At 39.6% G+C, this 25015-nt stretch overlaps 4 protein-coding genes across 7 annotated transcripts in view; 3 read left to right on the top strand and 1 right to left on the bottom strand.

The window, feature by feature from the left end:
* The first annotated feature begins 721 nt into the window (after positions 1–721).
* samm50l (sorting and assembly machinery component 50 homolog, like) lies at positions 722–4700 on the top strand. Its single transcript, XM_056748473.1, has 15 exons — positions 722–882; positions 1067–1177; positions 1307–1408; positions 1483–1570; positions 1768–1874; positions 1961–2091; positions 2166–2253; positions 2331–2459; positions 2566–2637; positions 2802–2888; positions 2997–3067; positions 3147–3214; positions 3345–3491; positions 3738–3879; positions 3957–4700. Exons 1-15 carry the CDS (start codon positions 862–864, stop codon positions 4000–4002), a joined length of 1410 nt encoding a protein of 469 aa, XP_056604451.1. The 5' UTR covers positions 722–861; the 3' UTR covers positions 4003–4700.
* Positions 4701–4979: 279 nt separating this feature from the next.
* Positions 4980–15328, top strand: aldh1l2 (aldehyde dehydrogenase 1 family, member L2). 2 transcript variants are annotated; one of them, XM_056748388.1, is made up of 22 exons: positions 4980–5115; positions 6871–7015; positions 7502–7736; positions 8466–8631; positions 8708–8809; positions 9015–9104; positions 9790–9924; positions 10015–10140; positions 10223–10314; positions 10414–10681; positions 10753–10880; positions 10957–11107; positions 11187–11257; positions 11334–11439; positions 11516–11603; positions 12370–12463; positions 12550–12649; positions 12741–12839; positions 12919–13084; positions 13184–13289; positions 13819–14018; positions 14103–15328. In XM_056748388.1, the coding sequence occupies exons 1-22, from the start codon at positions 5095–5097 to the stop codon at positions 14156–14158; spliced, it is 2745 nt and encodes a 914-aa protein (XP_056604366.1). In that variant the 5' UTR covers positions 4980–5094; the 3' UTR covers positions 14159–15328. The 2 variants fall into 2 exon arrangements, with proteins under 2 accessions (XP_056604366.1, XP_056604365.1); XM_056748387.1 differs by lacking the exon at positions 4980–5115 and adding an exon at positions 5492–5664.
* Positions 15329–15630: 302 nt separating this feature from the next.
* Positions 15631–16575, bottom strand: nopchap1 (NOP protein chaperone 1). The gene is made up of 4 exons (XM_056748389.1): positions 16436–16575; positions 16244–16315; positions 15932–16065; positions 15631–15819 (listed from the first exon to the last, which is right to left on the bottom strand). Exons 1-4 carry the CDS (start codon positions 16503–16505, stop codon positions 15631–15633), a joined length of 465 nt encoding a protein of 154 aa, XP_056604367.1. The 5' UTR covers positions 16506–16575.
* Positions 16576–16921: 346 nt separating this feature from the next.
* slc41a2b (solute carrier family 41 member 2b) overlaps positions 16922–25015 on the top strand; it is a 66658-nt gene continuing 58564 nt past the window's right edge. For all 3 annotated transcript variants that reach the window (XR_008906724.1, XR_008906725.1, XM_056748391.1), the window contains exons 1-6: positions 16922–17018; positions 18379–18983; positions 19076–19183; positions 20720–20791; positions 22861–23005; positions 23088–23234. Coding sequence is in view for 1 of the 3 variants with exons in the window: in XM_056748391.1 (XP_056604369.1) it covers positions 18486–18983; positions 19076–19183; positions 20720–20791; positions 22861–23005; positions 23088–23234 (970 nt within the window). In the remaining 2 variants the exon portion in view is untranslated. The remainder of the gene's footprint in view (positions 17019–18378; positions 18984–19075; positions 19184–20719; positions 20792–22860; positions 23006–23087; positions 23235–25015) is intronic.

Raw genomic sequence — 25015 nt, 5'->3', positions numbered from 1 at the left:
AGAACTACGTGTTTGTGGTCCGACTCGAGGTTATCATAACTAATCACAACTACATTAGGAGAAAAGCGATCTAAGTGTTCACGCATATACTGTTCAAACTGTTCTTCATTAATAAATAAATAAATGTAGAAGTGTGAGGGAACAGATCTGAAGCCACAGATATATGTGCATTTACCTTAAAAAATGTATTGATTCTTCTTGTTCTCTGGACATTATTAAGAGATTATGTTTTATGCTGTGAAAATACACAACTTGATATTTGATAAACATATAAACACTGAAAACTATATATCTTTAATAAGGAAAGCCCTTGTCTACAATGCACTATTAATAATGCTAATTAGATCAATTATGCAGTTTGCGGACACAAATATTCACAGTAAAGTGCGTCAATGTTAACATTGTGTAGTTATAGAATAGCATACTAATTCCTGAAACAAAATAATAAACTAACTAAAAATATTAACATTTTCATTATGTCTTAATATAAATTCACCTTTATTTGGGGAAATGCGTAGTTTTCAGCTTTCATATTTTTGCTCATTTAGTAATGAAGTAAATCAAAGCTCAGCAGGGGTCTATAAAGTATAAAGTTAAAAAACATATCAACGTTATATTGAAATATCAAAGTGATAATATATATAATATGTCATAAAACTGCATATAAATCAATAAATACAGCCGCACGCACACAGGGTACCGCTCAGCCAATCAGCGCTCTGTATCGCAAAGCGGAACGTGTCATGGCGTCCTCCTTGAAGGGGGTTGGGTTCACCGCTTCATAATATATTGCGATATTTTATATTCCTGCGGTCAGCCGGGTGTCTCGAACGCGTTTTGAGGACATCATTGCACGGGACAATGGGGACGGTGCACGCAAGGGTAACGTTGATTGTTTTCTTAAAAGATTCTGCGTGAAATTGGCTTTGAAATGTCTGTGACCTCTTGTGATCAGAATGATTTTTTATAATGTATGACGTCAAAACTTTAAATGCCCAAATGCTCAGCTGGGGCTTGTATATGACTACATAATGTACAATAAATGGACATCGTCGTGTTTTTGTAGAGTATGGATTCGTTCCCCATGTCTGGGCGAGACCTGGGCGTTCACCCGGATGACGTAGAGGTGATGGAGGCGGGGCAAGAAACTAAGCAGGAGATTTTAGAAAATAAAGATGTAAGTTGCGTTAAAAGTTACATTACAAAATGTACAGTTGTGTACTTTAAAGTAACATGTGATTATTTCTTCCCATCACTGTACTGTATTGCAAAAGTAACTCGCTGTGTTTTGTGTTTTTGGATCCAGGTTGTTGTTCAACATGTCAACATTTCAGGACTAGGCAGAACTAAAGAAGATTACTTGGGCTTTGAGATCTCGGATGTATTCACAGCCAGGAATCTGGTGGAGGTGAGTTATCGGTCCAGATCGGTGTGTTTTATTAGGATCGGTTGAGTCGTTTTGAGGGGCCAGTGTTTGTGCAGGTGATGAGGAAATCCCACGAGGCCAGACAGAAATTACTCCATCTTGGCATATTCAAGGATGTGGAGGTGGTGATCGACATCTCAGAAGGTACAACATCCATAACGTACTGATGTCCAATTTATGCTTTATTCAGTAGAAATTATTCTAGCTTCTGCATTTCTCTCAAAACAATTTACACTCACTCTCGATTGCTCCGTTTAAAACATTTGAGATTTCTCATGACATGTCTGTCAGGTTTCGCAACACCTTTCTGTTCTATTATACTATCGTTTTGATCTTCTCAGGAGCAGACGCGCTGCCAAATGGACTTGATGTTACATTTGATGTGACCGAGCTTAAGCGACTCACCGGAAGCTACAACACTATGGTGGGAAACAATGAAGGCAGTATGGTGAGAGCCGCTCGTGAAACACATATTCTCATGATTTGTATGATCATTTGCATCATCTCTGCATTTGTGTGTTTATTTTTACGTAGGTACTTGGTATTAAGCTTCCAAACATGTGTGGCCGAGGAGAGAGACTCACCTTCCAGTTCTCCTATGGGACGAAGGAAACATCCTACGGCTTGTCTTTCTTTAAACCACAGCCAGGATATTATCAGCGCAAGTATGATTTCTGGAGTTCTGCTGAATTTGGTTAGATCTTGCGTTGGATGTCACTGAATTCTTTCTCTTTTGTAGCTTCACGTTGAACTTGTACAAAGTCACAGGTCAGTTTCCGTGGAGCTCACTAAGAGAAACAGACAGGGGGGTTTCTACAGAATTAAATGTAAGAGAACGGCGGTAGCTACTGAGTTTTTACTCTGAAAGTACAGAATGCTAAGGTGAGATTCACGTGTCTTTCAGTTTCCTCTGTGGATGACGGACCACACTTTAAAATGGGAAGGTGTTTGGCGTGAACTCGGGTGTTTGGCACGCAGTGCATCATTTGCCGTGAGGGAGGAGAGCGGCCACACTCTTAAATCGGCCCTTTCTGTAAGCTGTGCTTGGGTCACCTTTAACCCCAGACACCCACACCAATGTTCTTAAGCTATAAATGATCACTCGTTTGATCAAATGTCCTCTTCTCGTCTCTTACTAGCACACAATGGCAGTAGACACCAGGAATTCTGCCATCTTGCCCCGAAGAGGTGCCTTACTGCGGATCAGCCAGGTGTGTGCGTTCGGTCACCAGCCCAGAACACATCAGCACTGATTTGTTTTTCATTCACCGCTAGTGTGCCTAAAACGTCCGTCATTGACCGAAGGTGTCGGGAAGGGTTTTCGCTGTACTGTTACACATTAGTTTTGTTCACAGTGTTCGCTCTGTTGTTTCAGGAACTGGCAGGATACACGGGTGGCGATGCCAGCTTTCTCAAGGAGGACTTTGAAGTGCAGTTGAACAAACCTTTTCTCTGGGGTTCTGTGAGTAGCCTAGTTAACTTCTTTTGACTTGTTGGCATGTTTAAAATTATACACAAATGCTGTACATTTGTAGTATTTGGGCATTAATTGGCTTTTCTCCTCCTCTAGGTATTATCTGCATCTTTGTGGGGAGGGATGCTCTTTCCTATCGGGGGTAAACCTACATCCATTGCAGACAGGTTTGTTCCTTTTCTTTTTTGTTGGATTTTAGGTTCGCGTTCCATTGCACGAACTATCCGACGTGTTTATTTCTGGCAGGTTCTACCTGGGTGGCCCAACGAGTGTGCGAGGTTTTGGCATGTACAGTATAGGCCCCCAAAGCGAAGGTAAGTATCTAAATATTATTTTTAAACGCACAGAAAACAAGCTTTTCCATAAAACTCTAATTTTGGCTTTTTATTTAATGTCAATTCTGTTTCTGATTTGACCCTTCCTGTGTGATTTTAAACTGATCAGGTGATTTTCTGGGTGGCGGAGCATATTGGGCTGGCGGGCTACACCTGTACACACCTCTCCCCTTCCGGTCGACCCGGGGTGGCCTAGCTGACCTCTTTAGAACCCACTTCTTCCTCAATGCTGGAAACCTTTGCAACCTCAACTATGGTCAGTATTTTGTCTTGTAAATCCCCTAAGGGTTAAAAATGATTTTTTTTATCATATCGCTGATTCTGTAATTTCATATATGCTTACACGTTTGACCACAAGGGGGTGCTATTGTTTCATTGTAAGAAGATTTGTATAGTTTATCTTATCCTTTTTTTCTCAATTTCCTTTAATCTTAAACCTTTGCGTTGTTAGCCTCTATTAATCTGTCTTCCATTCAAATGTTCCTACTGTATCTTTTTGTAGGCGAGGGACCACATGCACATCTACAGAAGCTAGCAGAATGCATCCGATGGTCTTACGGGGCAGGAATAATTCTGCGACTGGGGAACATTGCTAGGCTTGAACTAAATTACTGCATCCCCATGGGTGTTCAAAGTGGAGATAGGTGAAGATAGATGAAATAACTCGATGTTGTTAGCGATCAATTATTTAAGAACTTACTGTGACATGTTTGTCTTGTAGGATATGTGATGGTGTGCAGTTCGGTGCAGGCATTCGTTTCCTGTGATCGCCTCTGCTGCTGTTCTTGGTCTGATGCAGGGAATTGTGGGATTGCTTATTGTAATATTTTTGAGTGTTGAACGCAGGTAATAGTATTTCCTGCATGCGCACTCTGAGAATACACTTTTTTACGAGGAAGGCGAAAGGTTGAATGAGCTTTCTTTATTATTGATTTTTGCTGCATACCTCTCAACCTTGATGTTCAGAGTACACGGATGGCCAGTTTGCATCAGATGCTGATACAGCTGTTTGCAGTATGGGAAACTTTTAAAATGAAGCCACGGTCAAGCTTGGTACTGTATCATACGCATACCGTCCCCTTCTATGTTATTTATCAATGCTTGGGCTGTACAATAAATACTGTGCTAAGAAAAACAGCATGTTATTAGTCTAGACAATATTTTTGGATGTAATATTAATCAAGAAACTGTTTTGTTTGAATGAGTTGTCAACCGTGATGCAAAACCTGGTACTTTAAGTGAATTGATTGTGACAGACCTGACTGAACCGTCCGTGAGTCAAAAGTTCATTCATGCGTCCATCAGAAGTGCTCTAGATGTTATTGCCCTTTTTATTGTAAATGTCCAGCTTTATAGTAATGTAACAAAGTGCTTCGTTTTGAGTTGGACGCTAATTTTAAATAAATATTTTAGACACTCTTATAACTTCACCGTGAAAATAATTGAAATAAAATAATAACAGTAATGAAGGTGTATTTTTTATCTTACTGCATGGTAATTCATTCAAAAAGGTGAAGATGCATCTTGGCATGCACAAATACCTTTCAAAATAAGGGAAATTTTAAAATGCATAGATGGAAATGAAACCTACGAGCTGCGCTGGAGACGCATTATGACAATTTTAATATTGAAGGGGTCATTCAAGGTACATTATGTTAATGCCTGGGACTTGTATTGTATTTTTTCTTCCTGTCAAAGTTCATCTGGTGGATCATTAACAGCCTGATATTTGACAGGAAAAAGTTCACTGAAATGACCATTTGTGGGATCACGAAGCTAAATAACACGTCTTGAGTAGAACACCAACTGTACACCCGTTTTCTCTCAGACACAAATCATCACATCTCTCTGATATCATTATGGATGGAGAAGTTGCTTCAGTAAGTATCAATTTGTGATATCGTTTCATTTGTTTTTTTTATAATTATCCGCTTAAAATAATTGAAAATATTTTGTGCGAAAACAAACTTGTTTTTTAAACATTTAGACATAGCTTTGCCAATTGTTTTATTATATTTATTAATTTCACCAAAAAAAAAAAAAGTCAAAATAGCAAAAACAAGTAATTTTGTCAAAAAAACAAGTTCAGTAACAAAATGTTTTAACGTGTTTTATCAAATGTGTTGTGTGCAAATTAATTTCACCATATAGACTCTTATAAACCAGAACGCGCAACTACCAAAATAGTAGTCAGACCCGTGACGTACGGAATGGCGCCCGGGAGCGCGCACGCACTGAAAGCAGCTACAACGTCAGCGAGCGACGGTTTAGTGAATCTGGTTCATGTCGAACAGACCAAATACAGTCAAGCGCGGGTGTGAGAACAGTAACAGCAGTCAGGACTTTAAAGCTGTTTTTTAACGTGTGTTTTGCGTTTCGCCATGTTGTGGACGGCGAACACGATCATGAGGAAATTCTCCACGAGCTCCGTGAGTATCTTCTGCATTGTGTCACGAATGAATGAATGCGTGCGTGCAAATGTGCTATATCGACGACACACATAAATACATTGTACGACATGTTTATAAACGTCGGTAGCCTTAAAGGACATTAAACGAGGGTTTGACACACACAATCTCGCATGCTGTCAGTGGATATACGTTAACACAGTGCAATGCTGCAGTGTTGTGTAAAAACACTTAATATATCCATATGCACGTCCATCACTTACAACAGATAACAGCTTTTATATGTTTAAACTGATCTTGACCAATGCATGCCACGTTGCTTTTGGTCGGATTACGTCCAAATCTTTGGTGAGTTGCGTCAGCAAGAGGGCGAGAATATATGAGGGGGGGTCGTATTACTAATGGCACTATTTTAACTGTACTACTAGATCCCTAAATATCTATTAACTTCACATGTGCTCTGTATAGTTAAACATACTGCAGAATTGTTTTTTGCGATGGCAAACCAAAATAAACTTTCAAGTATTCTTTTTGACTTGCGACGTTTATTTCTTCCAGTAACTTTATATTTGTGCCCTATCGTGAATAGAAGTTATAACATTGTAATAAGACGCGAGTCGATCGTATTTATAGTAATGTGTGGTGGTGCTGACCAACGGATTCGAATCTTTACGTAATGCGCATGCGCGGTTCTATCTATATATGCAATCAATAAACACTGACAGACAATAATAATTTATAATAATTTAAATATACAACACATAGGAAACAAGAAGTAACTCAATATAATGGTTCATTTGTACTGCTTGAATTACAAAAAACGGACTGTTATGTCCTATTAGCCTATATGCCTTAATGCAAGTGATGATTTACAATAAACACAATGAATAAGAAAAGCGTGCAGACTCTTATACAGTAATCCATGTTGTCTCTGACTCTGTATGCTTTTTAAAGGGATAATGTAAAGGCAGCAAGTTGTAATTGCAGAAAAAATTGACATGAAATGTGAATTTGAAATATTTGATTAGCTCAATTTCACGTTGGCCAATCAAAATCAAGCATTTCAACGTGTTATATGTAGTTATAGTGCATGGTGTTGAAAGAATATGTACTGCATATTAAACTGCAAATACTTTTTTTTATCACAGTTCACAAGTCTAAAACCAAATTGAGGTAGCATAAAAACTTTTCTCTTACTTAATCATCTTTTTACAATCTTTCACACAGGCTTACTGCCAAAATAAACTAAAGCTGGCCCTGATTGGTCAGAGCCTGTTTGGACAGGAAGTATACACAAACCTTCGCAAGCAGGGTCATAAAGTGGTTGGCGTGTTTACGGTTCCTGATAAGGATGGAAAGGCGGACCCCCTGGGTAAGCATCAGATGGGTGGGAGATAACCGACCAGTGAGAGTTTGTGTTTCTGTGGGAGTGCCGTAGGGGGCTGGGAAACCACTTACAGTCATTCTCTATTTGACACTCATCCGTGAACACATGGCTAAAGTGAAACAGAAGGATTTCGGAAAATTATCACCTCTTTGAATGCCTGTTATAACATTACGGTCACAATTATTATTGGTGTCGTCCATGGTAGATTAAATAAGGGCGTGACCTCATTGTTTTAGTGTAAAGGTCAAAAGTACACTACTGAGAGGAGCGTTTGTGACACATGTGAGATCTCTATCATGGTGTTTTCTCTCATTTATTCTCAAGTTTGACCCCATATTCTTTCATCAGCTGTTCACAGCTCATATATCAGGGATATGGTTTGGATAAGTCGTTCTGTGAAGTATGACTATAACAGGTGTGATCTGGTTTTATATCAGCTAGCTTATATAACTGGTTTCTCTTGACCTCCAGCGGCGGTGGCAGAGAAGGACGGGACGCCGGTGTTCAAGTTCCCGCGCTGGCGGGTGAAGGGGGAGCCCATACCGGAGGTGGTGGAGGCGTACAAGTCTGTGGGTGCCGAGCTGAACGTCATGCCCTTCTGCTCTCAGTTCATCCCGATGAATGTGATCGACCACCCCAAACACGGCTCCATCATTTACCACCCGTCCCTCCTGCCCAGACACAGAGGAGCCTCCTCCATCAACTGGTGAGTCAGTTCTGACCGCAGGTTAAGGTTAACCAGTCATGTTTGCCACCGTTTCACAGTCAGTACTCGCATTTCCCCCTTCATGAACATCAACGTTTACTACACAATAAAAACACCTTTTGGTTTCATCAATTTAAACACTCAAAAATAAGGATGTAATGATTCAACGTGAGGCGATTATAATGTGTGATGATTCGAATCGGTGGAGGTGTAAACTGAATCGCAAGACATGTTTTGAACAGCAGGGGCCGCCATGTTCACCGCAAACCTAAACATGGACATGCTGATAATTCTTAAATGCAAAAAAATCCAAGAAAAGCACAGACAGAATTAGTTTGTTTATATATATTAGTTTTGTAATTTGAAATTAAACATAATTTTATTATACAAAGAAACGTGAAGCATTTAAGAAATAATGCAAGAGAAGTTGTTCATTTCTAATTTGTTTCAACTCATTTTGTAAAAATAAATTGTGATTAAATCGCATCGTGAGATCAGAATCGTGAATCGCATCATGAGCTGAGGGAATCGTTACTAATTAAAAACAAATGCATAACATTGGCATTTTGAATTTGTGATAGGATTTGTATTAAAAGAAAATTCCCCATTTTATGTCCGCACTCAAACCAAAGTTTCACCCTTGATATACTGTATGAATACTAAGATGTATTAATTGCTGAGTGTGTTGGTTGTATACTGTTAAACCTGATGGTGTGTGTGTGTGTACAGGACACTCATCGAGGGCGATAAGAAAGCAGGATTTAGTATCTTCTGGGCTGATGATGGTTTGGACACTGGTCCCGTCCTCCTGCAGCGGGAATGTTCAGTAGATCCCAACGATACCGTGGATACCCTATACAACCGCTTCCTGTTTCCGGAGGGCATCAAGGCCATGGTAACCCTGACAACCGTATTTTCGTCCAGATTCATTCATGAGTGCACGAGTTTGAAACGAGCTTGTGTTCAAACAGGTTGAAGCTGTACAGCTTATTGCAGACGGTAAAGCCCCCAAGATCCCTCAAGTGGAGGAGGGAGCCAGTTATGAGGGCATCCAGAAGAAATCCAATGCCAAGGTGAGCAAACTTGCAGAAATCAACACCTTCTGTTGTTCCGCTAGAGACCTCTGCTGTCTTCTTTAGATGTTTTTAGGGAACAGAGAGTCTAGTTCTGTGTTGTATGCAGCGTGAAGTTCGGCCATGTTTGTTTTGGGAATGTGTTCATGTGTATGAGTTTGTTCTTGAGTAGAAGTCATCATCTTGTTCTCTTTCTTACTTAAAGGTCAATTTGGCCCAGTCGGCAGAGGCCATGCATAACTGGATCCGCGGTCATGATAAAGTTCCAGGTGCCTGGGTGACTATTGATGGAAAGGTGTGAATGTTTTTAAACACTTATATATGCTGATACGTAAGGCATAATGTACAGGCAGCTATCTCAGAAATAATCCCCGACAGTGTGATCAGGACCCTACATGAAGCTAAGGGTCTTGTTTCCCAATGGAGGGGCTTATTTCGCGATAACAGCTGGCTTCTTGTACATTATCATGCTTATTACACGGCTGCTTGTCACATGACAAAAAACTGAATTATTTTATTAGCTCATTTCTACCGAATGAAGACCTTCCTTTTACTTTCGCTTTTAAAGTTAGAAACGACGTTCAAACGTCACGATCGATCACATTGGTTTAATCATTTGTAAATATAATGTCATATGTTATTAAAATACATTTTTATTAATAATATTTGTGTAATATTAAACTGCCCCTCTCAAAATTGATTTGCAGCATCCGGGTTACAGGGTGTTATTAGTTTTGAGCGGTTGTTATATATTGACCCTTGGAATGTCACGACTGGCCAATCAGAATCAAGCATTCAAATGTGCCATGTAATAAATACAATTTACGCACCCCTCACCCGACACATTGCATTGTGGATCTTGATTTACGTGTCAATATTGTTTTAGCTGCTGTCTTTCATATGGTGACCAAAGCTGTTCCTGGTCCCCATCTGCTTTCCTCTCATTCCCAATCATGAATGTCGTGTGCTGTGTTCTGTAGCCCGTAACACTGTACAGCTCATCAATGCTAAGCGGTTCAGTGCCGGCCGGTCAGCCAGTAGAAGTGGAAGGGGCGTCCCAGCCTGGACTCATCACCAAGTCAGGGCTCCTTCTTTTCGGCTCCGATGGAAAAGCGGTAAGTCTCTGGTTTGGACTGCCTGGATGCTCGTAACGCATCGTCTCTGCGCTGCGAAGTCATAATAAATGTGTATGTGTGACCTTATAGCTCCAAGTAAAGAACCTGCAGTTTGAGGATGGAAAGATGATTCCTGCATCCAAATACTTCTCCTCAGAGGAGAGCGCCAGCTTGGAGCTCACAGACGAGGAGAAGAAGATGGCCGAGGAGATCAAGGTGTGCACATCACATGATGAGAAATATTCAATTGGAAGACATTTGGAGAATTTTGACCTTTGGCGTTATTTGTGGTTACTAGGCTATCTGGAAAGGCATTCTGAGCAACGTTTCAAGTATCGAAGAAACAACAGATTTCTTTAAGTCGGGAGCTGCTTCTATGGATGTGGTCAGGTGGGTGAAAGTAGTTTTTTGTTTATTTGCATACGTTCGGTTCAGGTTTATATCAATGTTATTGCTTCAGGTTAAGTTGAGTGTATTTCTTTGGTTCAGATTGGTGGAGGAGGTGAAGCAGAAATGCGGAGGCGTTCAGCTTCAGAACGAGGACGTCTACATGGCCACCACCTTCCAGAGCTTCATCCAGATGTTCGTCCGACGCATGCGCGGAGAGGACCAGGAGGAGGAACTCGTCATCGATTATGCGACAAAAGAAGTCAACAACATGACGTTGAAAATGCCCTACCAGTGTTTCATCAACGGCAGCTTTGAAGACGCAGAAGGCGGAAAGACGTACAACACGGTCAACCCCACAGATGGCTCTGTGAGTTCAGTCATCTCAAACGTGTTTGCGCACACCTCTGGCATGTCTGATGTTTCTTCTCCGTTCTGTAGGTGATCTGTAAGGTGTCGTATGCTTCAGTAGGGGATGTGGACCGAGCGGTCAGTGCAGCAAAAGAAGCCTTCGACAACGGCCCCTGGGGTAAAATGAACCCGCGTGACCGGGGCAGGCTGCTTTACCGGTAAGACCGCGCTGAGAAGCTGAACATATCCACTCCAACATGATCTCTTTAAGTTAACTTGTTTGTGTGCAAACAGTCTGGCTGATCTGATGGAGGAGCATCAAGAAGAACTGGCCACGATCGAGACCATCGACTCTGGTGCCGTTTACACGCTGGCTTTAAAAACACACGTCGGCATGTCTGTACAGACCTTCAGATACTTCGCCGGCTGGTGCGACAAGATCCAGGTGTGTGTGTTTACTATGCCCTCCTTCAGTGGTATCTGTGACTTCCTGTTATCAACGCATCATATCCTGTTTCCCACAGGGCTCGACGATACCCATCAACCAAGCCAGACCCAACCGCAACCTCACCTTCACTAAGAAAGAACCTCTGGGGTGAGCGATTGTTCTTGTGTGTTTGTGTGTAAACGTGACTAGGGTAAGTGTGTAATATGCGTTGTTTGTTTCTCAGAGTTTGCGCCATAGTGATCCCATGGAATTACCCACTGATGATGTTGGCGTGGAAGAGCGCAGCTTGTTTGGCGGCTGGAAACACACTCGTCCTGAAACCCGCCCAGGTAACACACACACGGATCATAGAACACACACAAAAAAACGAATGCAAATGTGACGTCTTTTCTTTTGATTTCCCAGGTGACTCCTCTAACAGCACTGAAATTTGCTGAACTGACGGTGAAAGCTGGAATTCCAAAAGGAGTCGTCAACATCGTACCAGGATCAGGTCAGATACAATAATGACACACTTGGCATTTCAATGGGCAGAAGTTCACTCAAAAAGCGAAACCTGTTTACGACACATTCTTCTGCGAAACACAAAGGAAAATGGTTTTGTTTTGTTTCCAAACACTGGAAGTCAATAGGATCCAAAGTTGTCTGATTAGCAGCAGCGTTCAAAATATCGTCTTTTGTGTTCTGCAGAAGTAATTCAGGTTTAGAACGACATGTAGAGAGTAGGTATCATGTTTACATGCACAGTCTTAAGGTCTTTGCACATACAGTCCGAAATTTCCGTATGCGTTTATGTTGTATTTAGCGCTTGTTTGTACGGTGTCTCTGAATTGTCAAAACACCTTAAATCCTTGATACGAAAAACGCAGAAAATCAAACCCAGTTTGACACAACGTGAGTTCATGTTTATTTTTTAACCTGTGAAAATTTCGGATTCTATGTGCAATGACTCACAGTTTTGTTTATGTCCGCATGTCTGACAGCGCAGTAGTAAAAGTCCCAAACGGAAGTAACAGTAAAATAACGCATTAAAAGTCCACTCTTGAGTCATGCAGTTGATGCAAATAGGTCAAAACGACTAAACGCACTATCGACGATGACGTCAGGCAGTTTTCTGCATAGCCGGATTATTACTATGCATGCAAACACAGGTTTCTTTCATAAGCTGATTTTCGATAGCTATCCGTTTATTTTGTGCATGTAAACGCACTCAATGGTTTGTCGTCTGGTTGTGATTGACACACTGGTCTTTCTCTCAGGTGGTCTGGTTGGACAGAGGATGTCCGATCACCCTGATATCCGTAAACTCGGTTTTACCGGCTCGACTCCCATTGGCAAACAGATCATGAAGAGGTAAGTCCCATTTCTGAAATTTCGCAATATTCTGCTCGTTGAGATGTTAAAGAGCTTCTCCGTGATGATGTCATTTCCTGTCGCAGCTGTGCTGTCAGTAACTTGAAGAAGGTCTCTCTGGAGCTGGGCGGTAAATCTCCCCTCATCATCTTCAGTGATTGTGACATGGATAAGGCAGTCCGCATGGTGAGAAAAGAAAACTACGACGAGAAGATTCAGATTTGATCCTCCTAATGAGTGATTTAACAATCTGTGTGCCTTTCTGTGTGCGCTGCAGGGCATGAGTTCTGTTTACTTCAATAAGGGAGAGAACTGCATCGCTGCAGGAAGACTGTTTGTTGAAGAATCCATACATGACGAGTTCATCACTAGAGTGGTACGTTCTTCTATCATTAGCGTGTGAACCTCATACAGTGCATGTTGGTTTTGACTGTAGATATTTGTGTTGTGCTCAGGTTGAAGAAATCAAGAGGATGAAGATCGGAGACCCTTTGGATCGCTCCACTGATCACGGACCTCAGAACCACAAAGCCCATCTGGACAAGCTGGTGGAGTACTGTGAGATCGGTGTGAAGGAGGGGGCGACGCTCGTCTATGGTGGGAAACAGGTGGACAGACCAGGTGAGACTTCAGATACCTGCCAGACACGATGAGCATCGTCTTTGTTACATTTTATCATGAACATCATTCGATTTGGGATTCGCATTTATCTGTGTTCAGGCTTTTTTATGGAGCCCACGGTGTTTACAGAAGTTGAAGATCACATGTTCATCGCCAAAGAAGAATCATTTGGTCCTGTTATGGTGGTGTCGAAATTCAAGGATGGGTAAATTGTCTTTCTGTGCTATTGTTTTGATTTTAGTTTTATTTTATTGGCTTTTATTTTAGATCTTTAGTTTTTATGTTAATTTGAGTTAAAGTTTTAGCAATTTTGGTATATGCTCTTGTCATTTTATAATTAATTTGTTTTATTTCTATGTTGCTATATAATATTAACTGATTTATATTTTAGTTTTATTTTAGTTTTTGTTTGTTATTATAATTTTAGTGCCTTAAACTTATTACAGTTTATTTTTGAGGCAACATTTAAAATGTTCCTAAAGTTAAGTTTTTCCAATTATTTTTAGGTCAACATTATATTTGATTTCAATGAACAGACGGTTTTAAAGTTAGAATTTTAGCAACTAAAATACCCTTGGGATCTGGACGACTTTTATGATTTGTAAGATTGACTTATTATGTAACGGTTTAAATCATTATAAAGGACATAATTTACATAACTATATACAGTCAATCTTTTTATGACTAACAAAACATTCAATGACCTTACGACACCTTTGACTTTTGTGTATCAGTGATGTGGATGATGTTCTAAGAAGAGCCAACGACACAGAGTTCGGCCTGGCCTCTGGGGTCTTCACCCGTGATATCAATAAGGCCATGTATGTCAGCGAGAGACTGGAGGCAGGAACTGTTTTCATCAACACCTACAACAAAACCGACGTGGCGGCTCCTTTCGGAGGCTTCAAACAGTCTGGATTCGGAAAGGACCTTGGTAAGCACACACTCTTAACACCGTAGTCTCATTTAAGATCTGATTTGTTTATGAGGACATTTTTGTATGCATGCGTGTGTCCAGGTGAGGATGCCCTGCACGAATACCTGCGGACTAAAGCCATAACCGTGGAGTACTAAGAAAACACACGCAGCCCGACTCTAGACAGGACTTCAGAAGACATGAACGCAGTCTAAAGTGGCCAAACTGTCTTACTTGAAGCTGGTTTGATAGGAAGGGAAGAGCATTTCCTGCCATGACTACACTGATGTGCCTACATTTTTTAATCACTCTTTTTACTCTTTTATGGAGCGGGACAGTATTGCCATCCTACGCTGGCTAAAACATTTAAAAAAATGAAAAACCAACAGACCTCCAAGTGCACCGAAGGAAACAAGTTTAGTTAATCTTTTAAATTTCCAATTTACATGATTAAATTATTATGAAGTAACCGCAATAGTGTCATAAGCTGATTTAATTGTTACACTGTATCCTAACAAATCAAAATACTAGCAACAAGCAATCTTTCTGCCCAGACTCAATGCCAAACTGCCGTATGATGGGCCTTGATCACAGCTAATTACCACATTTTTTATGTTTTATGTGCAGCTAAACTCTGATTTTGCTTTATCGCTTGTTTTTGTGTCAAGTCATGCGTGGTTGTCGGATTTTACTTTGTGTTCATTAAGATTTTCACCTCGTGATTTAACACACATTGTCTTCGTGTTTAGACTTTGTGTCTTCATATTTAATACCAGTGTCATATCAAAATCTGTATCATCACATTTGTAATCTTTCTGGTTTATAATATGCATAGCATTTCAACATCTCCCTTTTTATTGTAACTGTATATATTTTATTAGATATGACAAATTGTCTTATTTTATATATTTAATTTTGCATTCCAGACAGACATAAGATAATTGAAAATGTTGAATGGAAATAATATAAACACAGCATTCTCTTTCCAGGGAAGTAATTTATTTTGTATAAAATTATAGGCTTGGTTTGATGTAAGAGTAATTTACACAAATAATAGAAAACAACACTGTGAACCTTACAATGTGAACATCGTGACAATGAAAATGACAAAGTATCTGCTGAAGGTTTACGATCTCTCGTGATGCTTTTGAGAAAAGAGAAATGTTATGCTGTTTTAGTCTTCTGTATAAGCTAACAGTCACTCTGAATGTGTCACTTGCCAAATGTCATTACACACAACATTTTTTCAAACTTTATATTACCGGTGATCAAAAACTGAAAGAGCGTAGGTAATCCATTTTTACAATAAAGAACGGAAATAGCGAAAACTTGGTTTTCTTAATTCAATCACCTGAACCTCAGAAATCGTTTTATCTTCTCAATGAACTTGTATGTTTTCACATTATATACAGTACATGAATTAAACATTTGTTTTTCAAAACACACCACTGTCACCTTCTGCATAGGGATGTCTCAACTTTAATTAAACGGTCTACTGAAACGAGGCCGAGCCTTCTGAGATTCATGCTTGTGTCAAACTAATAGTACTGAGGCTTCCAAAACATGGATTTTATTTAAAGGCACCAAAACGTGCTTGAATAATATCCTCTAAAGTTCAAGAACGCATCTCTCATTCTCCCTCCTTCTCCAGCTCCTGGATGTTGGCTTTTCGCTTTTGCTCTCCTGGAAGTTTAAGCTTTATTGCAGTAACAACATCTTCCTCCTCTGAGCTGCCTTCCTCAGATGATGACGACGATGATGATGATGATGATTCATCCTCCTCTTCACTACTGTCCTCCAGCTCAACTAGAGCCACATCCTGTAACACAAATTGACATTTTGTGACAAAAGAAGCTTTTAAATCCGTTCCGTTTGAAAAATATAGATTAACTACATTTGCATATACAGTATGTGTGTGAAACTAGACGTACCATTTCAATGACTTTTTCTGTATCATCCACACTTTCAATGTCAAAGAAACCAGCTGGAGCATCTTCAATCTGCTGTTTTAATGTCTCATTGGCCTTGGCAAGTTGGGGTATGAAATTTTGTAGTCTGTCTAAAACTACCACACAAACAGATTATGGAACTACAAGTATACTGTATAAAGCACGCAAAACAGCAATACACAAAACATTATGTAATGGTAAACAGTTGATGCTTTATAATAGCATTTGTAATGAAAACCATCAGAATTTGTGTGTTTGTTTTAGTCATGTTAAAGCAAGAGAATAAAAACACACCATTACTTCTGGGCACCCTTTTCGTCTGCGTATGACCACTTTTCGATGTCAACAGAAGTTTTTCATGGATTCCTGAAAACAAAGTGGAATATAAATCTAGAAACTTGGATGTTATGTTGATCCAACACTTTACAGTAATGTTAAACACATTCAGAAGAGATAAAGGCTAAATAACTACATAATGTACTCTACCTTTTCCGCCACCACATGTCAACAAATCTTTAGAAGATGCTTTCTTAATATTGTTCTGTGTCTGATCCATAATTAGCAACTCGCAAGGACCGGTCCACTACAATCCACATGTGTGTTTACAGGTCGGGATTTAACTTCCGCGTTCAAAGGTCACTCCGCCGTCACTGAAACTGACGTAGAACTCTTGTTTGGCGCCACCTATAGTCATGGGTGTCTAACTTTTTGATTTAAACATTTTTAAATAAGTGTGAAATTTAAAAACAATAATAATGTATTGTGGATGTTGTTTTTTATGCTCGCCCGACCACTTGCGTTTCTGAATCAGGGTGATCTTTACCGTTTAACAATGACAGATTTTTTAAAATACCTGAATTATTATAATGTCTTATGAGTCAATTGCAGTTTTCTTTATTCTTTATGCGTATCTTTGAAGGTTTGGCTGTATACAAAAGAATACTTTGAAACTGTCAAATTGGGTTCCGAGCTTTTATTTTGAAATCTTCTCGGCTGTCGCAGTGCACGTCTGTCATAGCGTCAGTGTCGCGTTCAGGGAAGAAGCGAACTTGCATCGACGGATATCACGGTAATTATATTCTGATACGATTATTTGATCATCTAGAGATCTCAGGAACATCATCCATAAATAAAACATTTTAATTTGACACGATCTTACGATCTAAGTGTTTATGATGTGGCGGCTGGTGACGTTTTTATGTGATGTATTAAGATTATTCCAATTCATAAGAAACTGTGTTTGTTTAAACCTCAAGACAACATTTCGTCTTTTTAATATTAACTATTAAAACTTCAAATATCTCAAATATTTAGTTAAAGATTGTAAACTCAGCATCAAGTTTCAGCTAATGTTAAACCTGTCCTCTATCTGCCACGACATCGCAGAACTTACATCAAATATTGAAATGTGTATATTTGCATAAACCTAAACCAGTTAAATAGTTGTTGTTATTTTGAGCGATTCTTTGTTTGTGATTTTGTTCTGATCTCTAGAGTTGGTTGTAATTAAACTTCTTCTGCTTTTTTACAATAATATTCTCTTTGTTAAATTCACATTGCACTACAGTTGACTTATAATGCATTTATATTGTAATGCATTATAGCGTTTAGTTGTCTACTTGTGTGGGCTATTTGTTTTCATGTTATGTCCAAAAGATGAGATCATCTAATACAATAATCATCGGCTTTGGTCTTTATAGAGTTAGTTTGGTTTAGGTTAATGCACTTTATTACACATGTAATATTCAAACAACTGAAGAGACTTGAAAGTTATTACCTGTGGTGTTTAGTAATCGGTGTTGGGTAAGTTAATTAATTACTAGTTACTAATGACATATTCAATAGTGTAATTAGATTACGGTACAAATGACTCTCTCCAAAAAGTATTTCATTACTAATTACTTTCCATATCCTACATCAACCTTGATTAGAATTGATTAAAGGTTAGACATGAAACGGCTTATTTAATTCATTCAAATAAATGACAATTAACTATATAAATTGTTCTTATAAACTGAGCAAAGTATAAACCATACATTTTAAAGTTAGACATATAATGTTGATGTCATTTCCACAATCGAATATATTACACAGTATTTGGTTCAATTACATCAGAAGTAACTGTAATTAAATTTCAGGAAGAATAAGAGTAATCCCTTACTTTACTTTTCAAGGGGGAAGTAATTAAATGACAGTTACTAACTACTTACTAGTTACACCCAACTATGTTAATAATTGATGGTTAAGGAATTGAAGCGTAGTCTGTGTATTAAACACTGTGTTCACCAATTCAGCATATAGATCAAATAAGAGCTGCTGTCAGAATAAATATATGAAAGCACATAATCATAGTGTTTCCATCTTTAGGTTTCATGCAAGGACCATCAAAAGCAAATGCGATTAACACTTTCTCTTGATGCTTTTTACAGTCGCTGCGGTGCTCGAACTTCACACCAGTTATGGACACCTGCCTTTTCAACTAATCCACCTCTCCATGTCCCCAGGGCCATGAGCCCACCTATCTTCAGTCTACAGTATGAGCCTCCGCACCGTAGGGGGCGCTGTACTCAGCTCCCTGGGTCCTAGTCTGGCCGCTCAGGCCGGGGGAACCTGGAGCTCCTTCTCTTTAAGACCCATACCCTCCTTGTTTCAAACCATGGTACCTTCCGGCTACACCGCCCTACAGGAGGAACGGTTGGCCATGGTGGACCTCGGCACACCCAAACCAGAGCCCATCAAGAACGGCTTCCACCGTGAGTCCCGGCGTCACTCGGACCGGAGCACCCGTACGTCCATCAGCCTTTCTGAGGCGGCAGAGGGTCGATATGCGGAGACTGAACCCATGCTGCCCGACGTCAGGCTTTCAGGAGAAGAAGCGGATGAAGAAGAGGAGAGCGATGAGGAAGGGCAGCAGCCGACAGCCAGAAACATGCCCAAAGAGTCGCCGCTGGCCATGGCGCTGCAGATACTGGTGCCCTTTCTCCTGGCTGGCTTCGGGACGGTTTCGGCCGGAGTGGTACTGGATATAGTACAGGTGAGATCTCGACAGCTTTTTCACACTTACCGGATTACAGACTGGGCGTTTAGTGGTCAGACACGTGATCTTGCAAATGTTTTATTTCGTAGCATTGGGAAGCTTTTAAGAACATCACTGAGATCTTCATCCTGGTTCCTGCCCTCCTCGGTTTGAAAGGAAACCTGGAGATGACTCTGGCCTCCAGACTTTCCACAGCGGTTAGTATCAAAACATCACATGACGTGTGCAAACAAACATGACTCATCGTGTTTTTAAGGCCAGTCTTTCAAAGCCTAAATACACCACCTACTGGTTTCATAATATTATAGTCATATACTGTAACTCCTAGAGATAAGTTCGGGTGTGCCAACATATGTCATTTTATAACTTAGCAGTAAGAGTCAGTCTTGTAAGACACAGATGTGATGGAGTTTATGATGAGATCTGTGGCTGTTTCAGGCGTGCTGACACCTGTCAGGTCCGGGCCATTCATTCGACCTTCCCTACATCACCATGTGCGCTATAATAATGCGCTAGTCTGTCATTGTGGTTATGGCTCCTTTGGTGTTTTTCCATAAATCTGAGCACGGAATGCATGCACACAAGCTGTTACGAAATGAATAGTCTCTGCTCTTTCATGTGTGTCACCAGTGCAGAAAAATCTAAAGAAGTTCTTCATTGAAATGTAACAGTGTAGTTCAGCCAAGAATATCATTTCGATCATTTATTTGCCCTCATGTCGTTCAAAACCTGAATGGCTTTCTTCTTTCTACATAACTCAAGAGAAGATATTTTGATAAATGTCTTTGGTTTTCTGTCCGTACAATTAAAGTCAATGACATCCGAGTTTAATTTGATTACCAACGTTCTTCAAAATGTCTTTTGTCTTCTGCAGAAGAATGAGGGTCATGCAGGTTCGGGATAACGTGATATGGAGTACTGTAAACGATGCACAAGTTTTCATATTTTGGGTGGTTTTCTTTCTACTGATGTAACCAAGGCCGTGTAGAAAAGTCTCAAAAGTGTCCATTTCCATAAATAAGTCAACATCATCTGCTGACTGAGCGTTTTATGTTTTGGTAGCCGGGACTGTAACGCTCGGAGGGGTTTCAACCGCCGCAGTTCAACGTCTCGAGTTCTCATGGCAAATATGTCGTCCCCTCTCGAGGTGGAGAAAATAAACAAACCCTTCTGGTGTGGAGTCAGAGTCCTTCTGTTCACCCTTCCACAGCTGCGCTCAGTACACAACGCTGTTTCACATTTACATTTGCTGCCTTTATTTTCTTAACCACACATTCTTGCGCAGCATGTTGCCTTGTTATGGAGACAGCCGTCTTGTTACTCGGTGGGCAGACATCCATTCCCAAACCAAAACAGTGTTATCTCGTCCTCAGATGATACTTTACTTTTTTGTTAAATTTACCACTCGTTCATTTTAGTTCATTTTTAATCTAGCTCAATTTAAAATTTGACTCATTTTGGTTTATTCCTCTCGGTGTTTGTTTATATAAATAAGAAAGCTATGCTTATCGTTGAAATCCTCATAGTAATAAGAAGTTAACTTCATTAAAGTAATTCCCTTTTTACAATGAGTGTCGTGTTCTGTTTTTATTGTGGTACGTGGGTACAGAAATCCTCCAGTGTCGTGATTATAATCCGAGTGATCTTGTGCTTCGGTTCCACCGCAGAATGTTCCGTTTGAGGAATGCAGATGAGTAAGAATAGTGTGTATTCATCAATCTTTCTGTCTTTAGGTGAATGTGGGGAAAATGGACTCACCCATAGAGAAATGGAATCTCATTATTGGAAACTTGGCATTGAAACAGGTGAGAGGTTTCTCTTTACTGTATATACACAAGCAAATACAGGTGAATTAAATGTCACCTTGTCTAGTTTAAAATACGCCTTAATATTATGAGTTTTTACCAAAAAAATATACAAACATTTGGCCTCGTTCATGAAACATTCATTAATATACGATTACATTCCGAGTAATTGCACTTTAAACAGATCTTCCCAAAAACTTTCATCCGGATTCACAAGTACTTCGTAAACATGGGATCTCATAGTAAAATGTGTGTTTGTGTAAATGAATTTCAATCATTCGTAAACACGTTGCGCATGCACACACACTCTCCATTAGCATAATCCCCGCCTGTGATCCTAAAGCTACACAAATGTCGTATCTCGGATTCCTCCGGACTTCATTCTCTGCTTTGGCTACATTATGTTGCATTAATGCATACAAGACTAATAGGCTGTATGTTTACCAATAAATGAATCAATTGAACTGTGTCCACCAAAGTGTTTTTAGTCAGCTAACATAATGATAGCTGCTGCTCTTCTGAAAACCACCAGCTGGTGGCGCTTGAGAACGCTTTGGAGGCTCTGGGCGTTATTTTGGAGATGCGTTTGTTTGTGTGATTTAGAATATCCGAAACAGTTAGCCTACTTGTTATTAGTTTCTTATTTATGAAGAATATTACTGAATGTGAAAATGCAGTATTAATATGAGCTTCTCCGTCGTTGTGTATGATGGTTGGTCAATGTAGTGTTTGTCCCGCCTCTTCTCCACTGTGATTGGACAGCTCTCTACAAAAGGACAGTGACGAGCTCTGCGTTTTACCCAAAGTTAAAAAGTAAAAAATTATAAAAGATTGGGCAAATACTTGTGAAATATCATTATGATGCATAGTGCATTCTAATGCAGTGTCATCAGTTTGTCTTAAATAATACAGAACGTTTCGTGCGGTTTTACGTATTTACACGTGGAATGGAGCAGGTGTACATTTTAGAAAAAATGAACGTTTTCATGAATGCAAATATTTACATCAAAACGACTTAACAAACAATTTATACATAAAATTCTTGTGTTTCATGAATGAGGCCCATTATTTGAAAGATTTGATCATAAGGAATTAAATAGTTGTCATTGACACGTACACGAGACAAAGAAAGTACTTTTTAAGCAGATGTTAATGAAAATGCTAAAAAAATCTATTTTGTATTTTTTCCTTATTTTAATTCAATTAAATGAATTCAATAATGCCAAAGATATCTTCAGCATAACAATGTGAGTGAGAAGAAATTTTAACATGAATTTCAATGTCTTAGTATTTGGTATGTTTATTTTTTTTCTTTAATGACAGTCGATCAATGGACCTGATGAAATATGTCGATGTTAATCCAGCATGATTCAAAGTTTAAAGAGAATCTTGTGAGCTCATAGTAGTTAAACAAGAAAGAAGAATATAAAATACTATTTTGTTTTACAGCCTAATGTTTCCTAGTTTTTAATGAAGCGGTGCGTTGACAGTTTTATGCCATTATAACATTAATACATTAAAACATTTATGCATTTGACAGACGCTTTTATCCAAAGCCACTTACATTGCATTATCCTATACATTTATACATAGGTTTGTGCAATCCCCTGGGTTTGAACCCACAACCTAACGCAATGCTCTTATCACTGAGCTTGAGTTGCAAAGCAATGGAAAAACAATTGTTTTTATTATTATTATGTTTCTTTATTTCTTTTTTTAGCATCTTTAAATTGGCTACCACTGCACATAGAATTTGCAAAAACCTTCTCTTGACATTTTATCATCCAGCATCTGTAGGTCTCATGTGATGCTTATAAACAGTACTGAAGGAATTCCCTTTATTGTCTGTTTTTTTATTTTGTCCAAATCATCCAAAGATATCTATTACATTTCATCATTGTAATGAAAGAAATTCATTTCGGCACAATAACATTTTTGTCTACGATAATAATTTCAAACATTTAAACACATCCCATCAAATCAGAAGTTTTGGGGGATTTTAGTAAAGAGCCCCGAGTCCACTGAACAGAAGTGAATTTATTCCCCCTGTTACCCGTCCTCTCTCTCAGGTGCAGGCCACAGTCATTGGCTTCCTGGCAGCGGTAGCGGCTGTGGTACTGGGATGGATTCCTGAAGGAAAGTTCCAGTTCAATCACGCAGTGCTACTGTGTTCCAGCAGTGTCGCTACAGCCTTCATAGCATCTCTGCTGCAGGGTATGAACTACACATCAACCTTTAACACTCTGGACTGTCCGTCTTCATGTAAATCAACATTTTCTCATGTGTTCTGACGCAGGTATAATAATGGTGGGTGTGATTGTGGGCTCTAAGAAGACGGGCATCAACCCTGATAATGTAGCCACGCCCATTGCCGCCAGCTTTGGTGACCTCATCACGCTGGCCATCCTGGCCTGGATCAGCCAGGGCCTCTACAACTGTCTGGGTAAGAGAGCACCAGGGAGGGAATGTTTTTCACGTGTGTAAGGAAAAGGGGCTGTGTTTGACATCGTGTTTGGTTGTGAAAGGCTGAAATCGCTCACAGTAGCTTTGAGAGGACTGTGTTTGGCAGCATGATGATATCAAACCTATCGAGTGGTAAACAAGGTACTTGTGCAGTTTTCATATGGAGTGTTATGTGGGTTTTGTGACAAAAGCATTTCAGGCTTTATTTCATGTGCTTTAGAAAGGTCATGTTTTTATTGAGTAAGTTAGCAGTATTATTTTGTTTACGACTTAAATCAAAACTATTTGGAATGCACAATAAAAAACATGATTTTAAATTTTTTATCTTATTTTGTAACCAAACTCTTCACATATTTATGGTATGTTTATTTTTTATAAATTCGAGTTTGTACTTGGAGAATCAAGTTCACACATTTCAAGTTTCTGATGTGACAGGTCCCAGGTCTTTAAAGCACATCGCATGCATTACTAGTTTTACACCAAAAGAGGGCACTAGAATCCTTCTCATGAGATCCTCTTGCATTTAAATGCATATGTCAGAAGGGGTTTAAAGCCTGGCTTGTGAAGTAAGTGATTTCATTTAGCTCTATTCTCTGTTATCATGGACATGTTTGAGGAAAGCTCTTATTTTTGTCACACACAGGCTCTCTGTTGCAGGTGTCTGCAGATGTGAGGTGTGTAAGTTATGGTTGAACGGGCCCGTGGGGTTGATATGTTTTATAGTTACGGTCATGGTGCGTCTGGACAATGAGAGCGTTGTGGCAGAGTTCATGACCTGGCTGTGTCTACAGTTCCACATTCTCATGAAACACACACACACACAGTCTTTCTTCTGCACAGACACACACCAAATATCTCTCTCTGAACACAAATACACATCTAATACACACCTTTCAAATACACTAGGTTTCTGTTGGAAAATTTAGTGCCTACCTAGACAACATATTGAGTTCTTATAGGGGCACACCAAGGTGGTGCACAAGAGGAGAGAATTAAGTTTATGTCATGTAATACTCAACGTCATGCTGCCTATGTAGTGTACGTTTCACATATTTCATCATTATTATGGTCTTGCCTTAAAGGCCCTACTCCTCGCAATCCCCTTTTTCAAGCTTTAGTTAGTATGTAATGTTGCTGTTAGAGCATAAACGATACCTGCAAAATAAAAAAGCTCAAAGTTCAGTGTCAAGCCAGATATTGTCTTTAATAGAATTCGCTTTTAAAGGACTACAGAGAACGGCTGGGTCGGACAACAAACCTCTACTTCACGGGTACATGATGTCACTATTCCGAGTGCTTTTAATAACCTCCGCCCACAGGAATACGCCAAAAAAGGGACGAGGTCTTTCTTAGAGAAGAGGTAGAGCCGCCGGAGTAGTGGATTGTAAACATTTGACTGAGCTACCCGCTAAACTGCTCTCTCTTTCATCACAGTCCTACAGCTGGTCATAAGAATTCAGCGATACATTCTAAGATAACCAACGCTCAAATGACAGCTTCATGACTTTAACATCAGCTGTGAAAGCTGTTCTGTGTAATACACTTATATTGTGTGTGTATGTGTGCGCTTACCTCTTAAACACTTCTATGAAACGTACTTTGAAGTCCTGCTTGCAATTGTCTCCTGGTCAATCTAGTGGTCCAATATAAAAAGGCAAAACTAACGCTTTTGTTATTAGTGTTAATTAATATAACCGGTCTGACGCCAATCAGTCCGGTGTCATTTCCCTCGCCATAGTACAATAAAAATCCACCATGTCT

The sequence above is a fragment of the Triplophysa dalaica genome, chromosome 5, assembly GCF_015846415.1.
Source record: "Triplophysa dalaica isolate WHDGS20190420 chromosome 5, ASM1584641v1, whole genome shotgun sequence".
In the NCBI taxonomy this organism is placed as follows: Eukaryota; Metazoa; Chordata; class Actinopteri; order Cypriniformes; family Nemacheilidae; genus Triplophysa; species Triplophysa dalaica.
The sequence above is the reverse complement of the archived record's forward strand: the minus strand, read 5'-3'. Positions and strand labels throughout refer to the sequence as shown.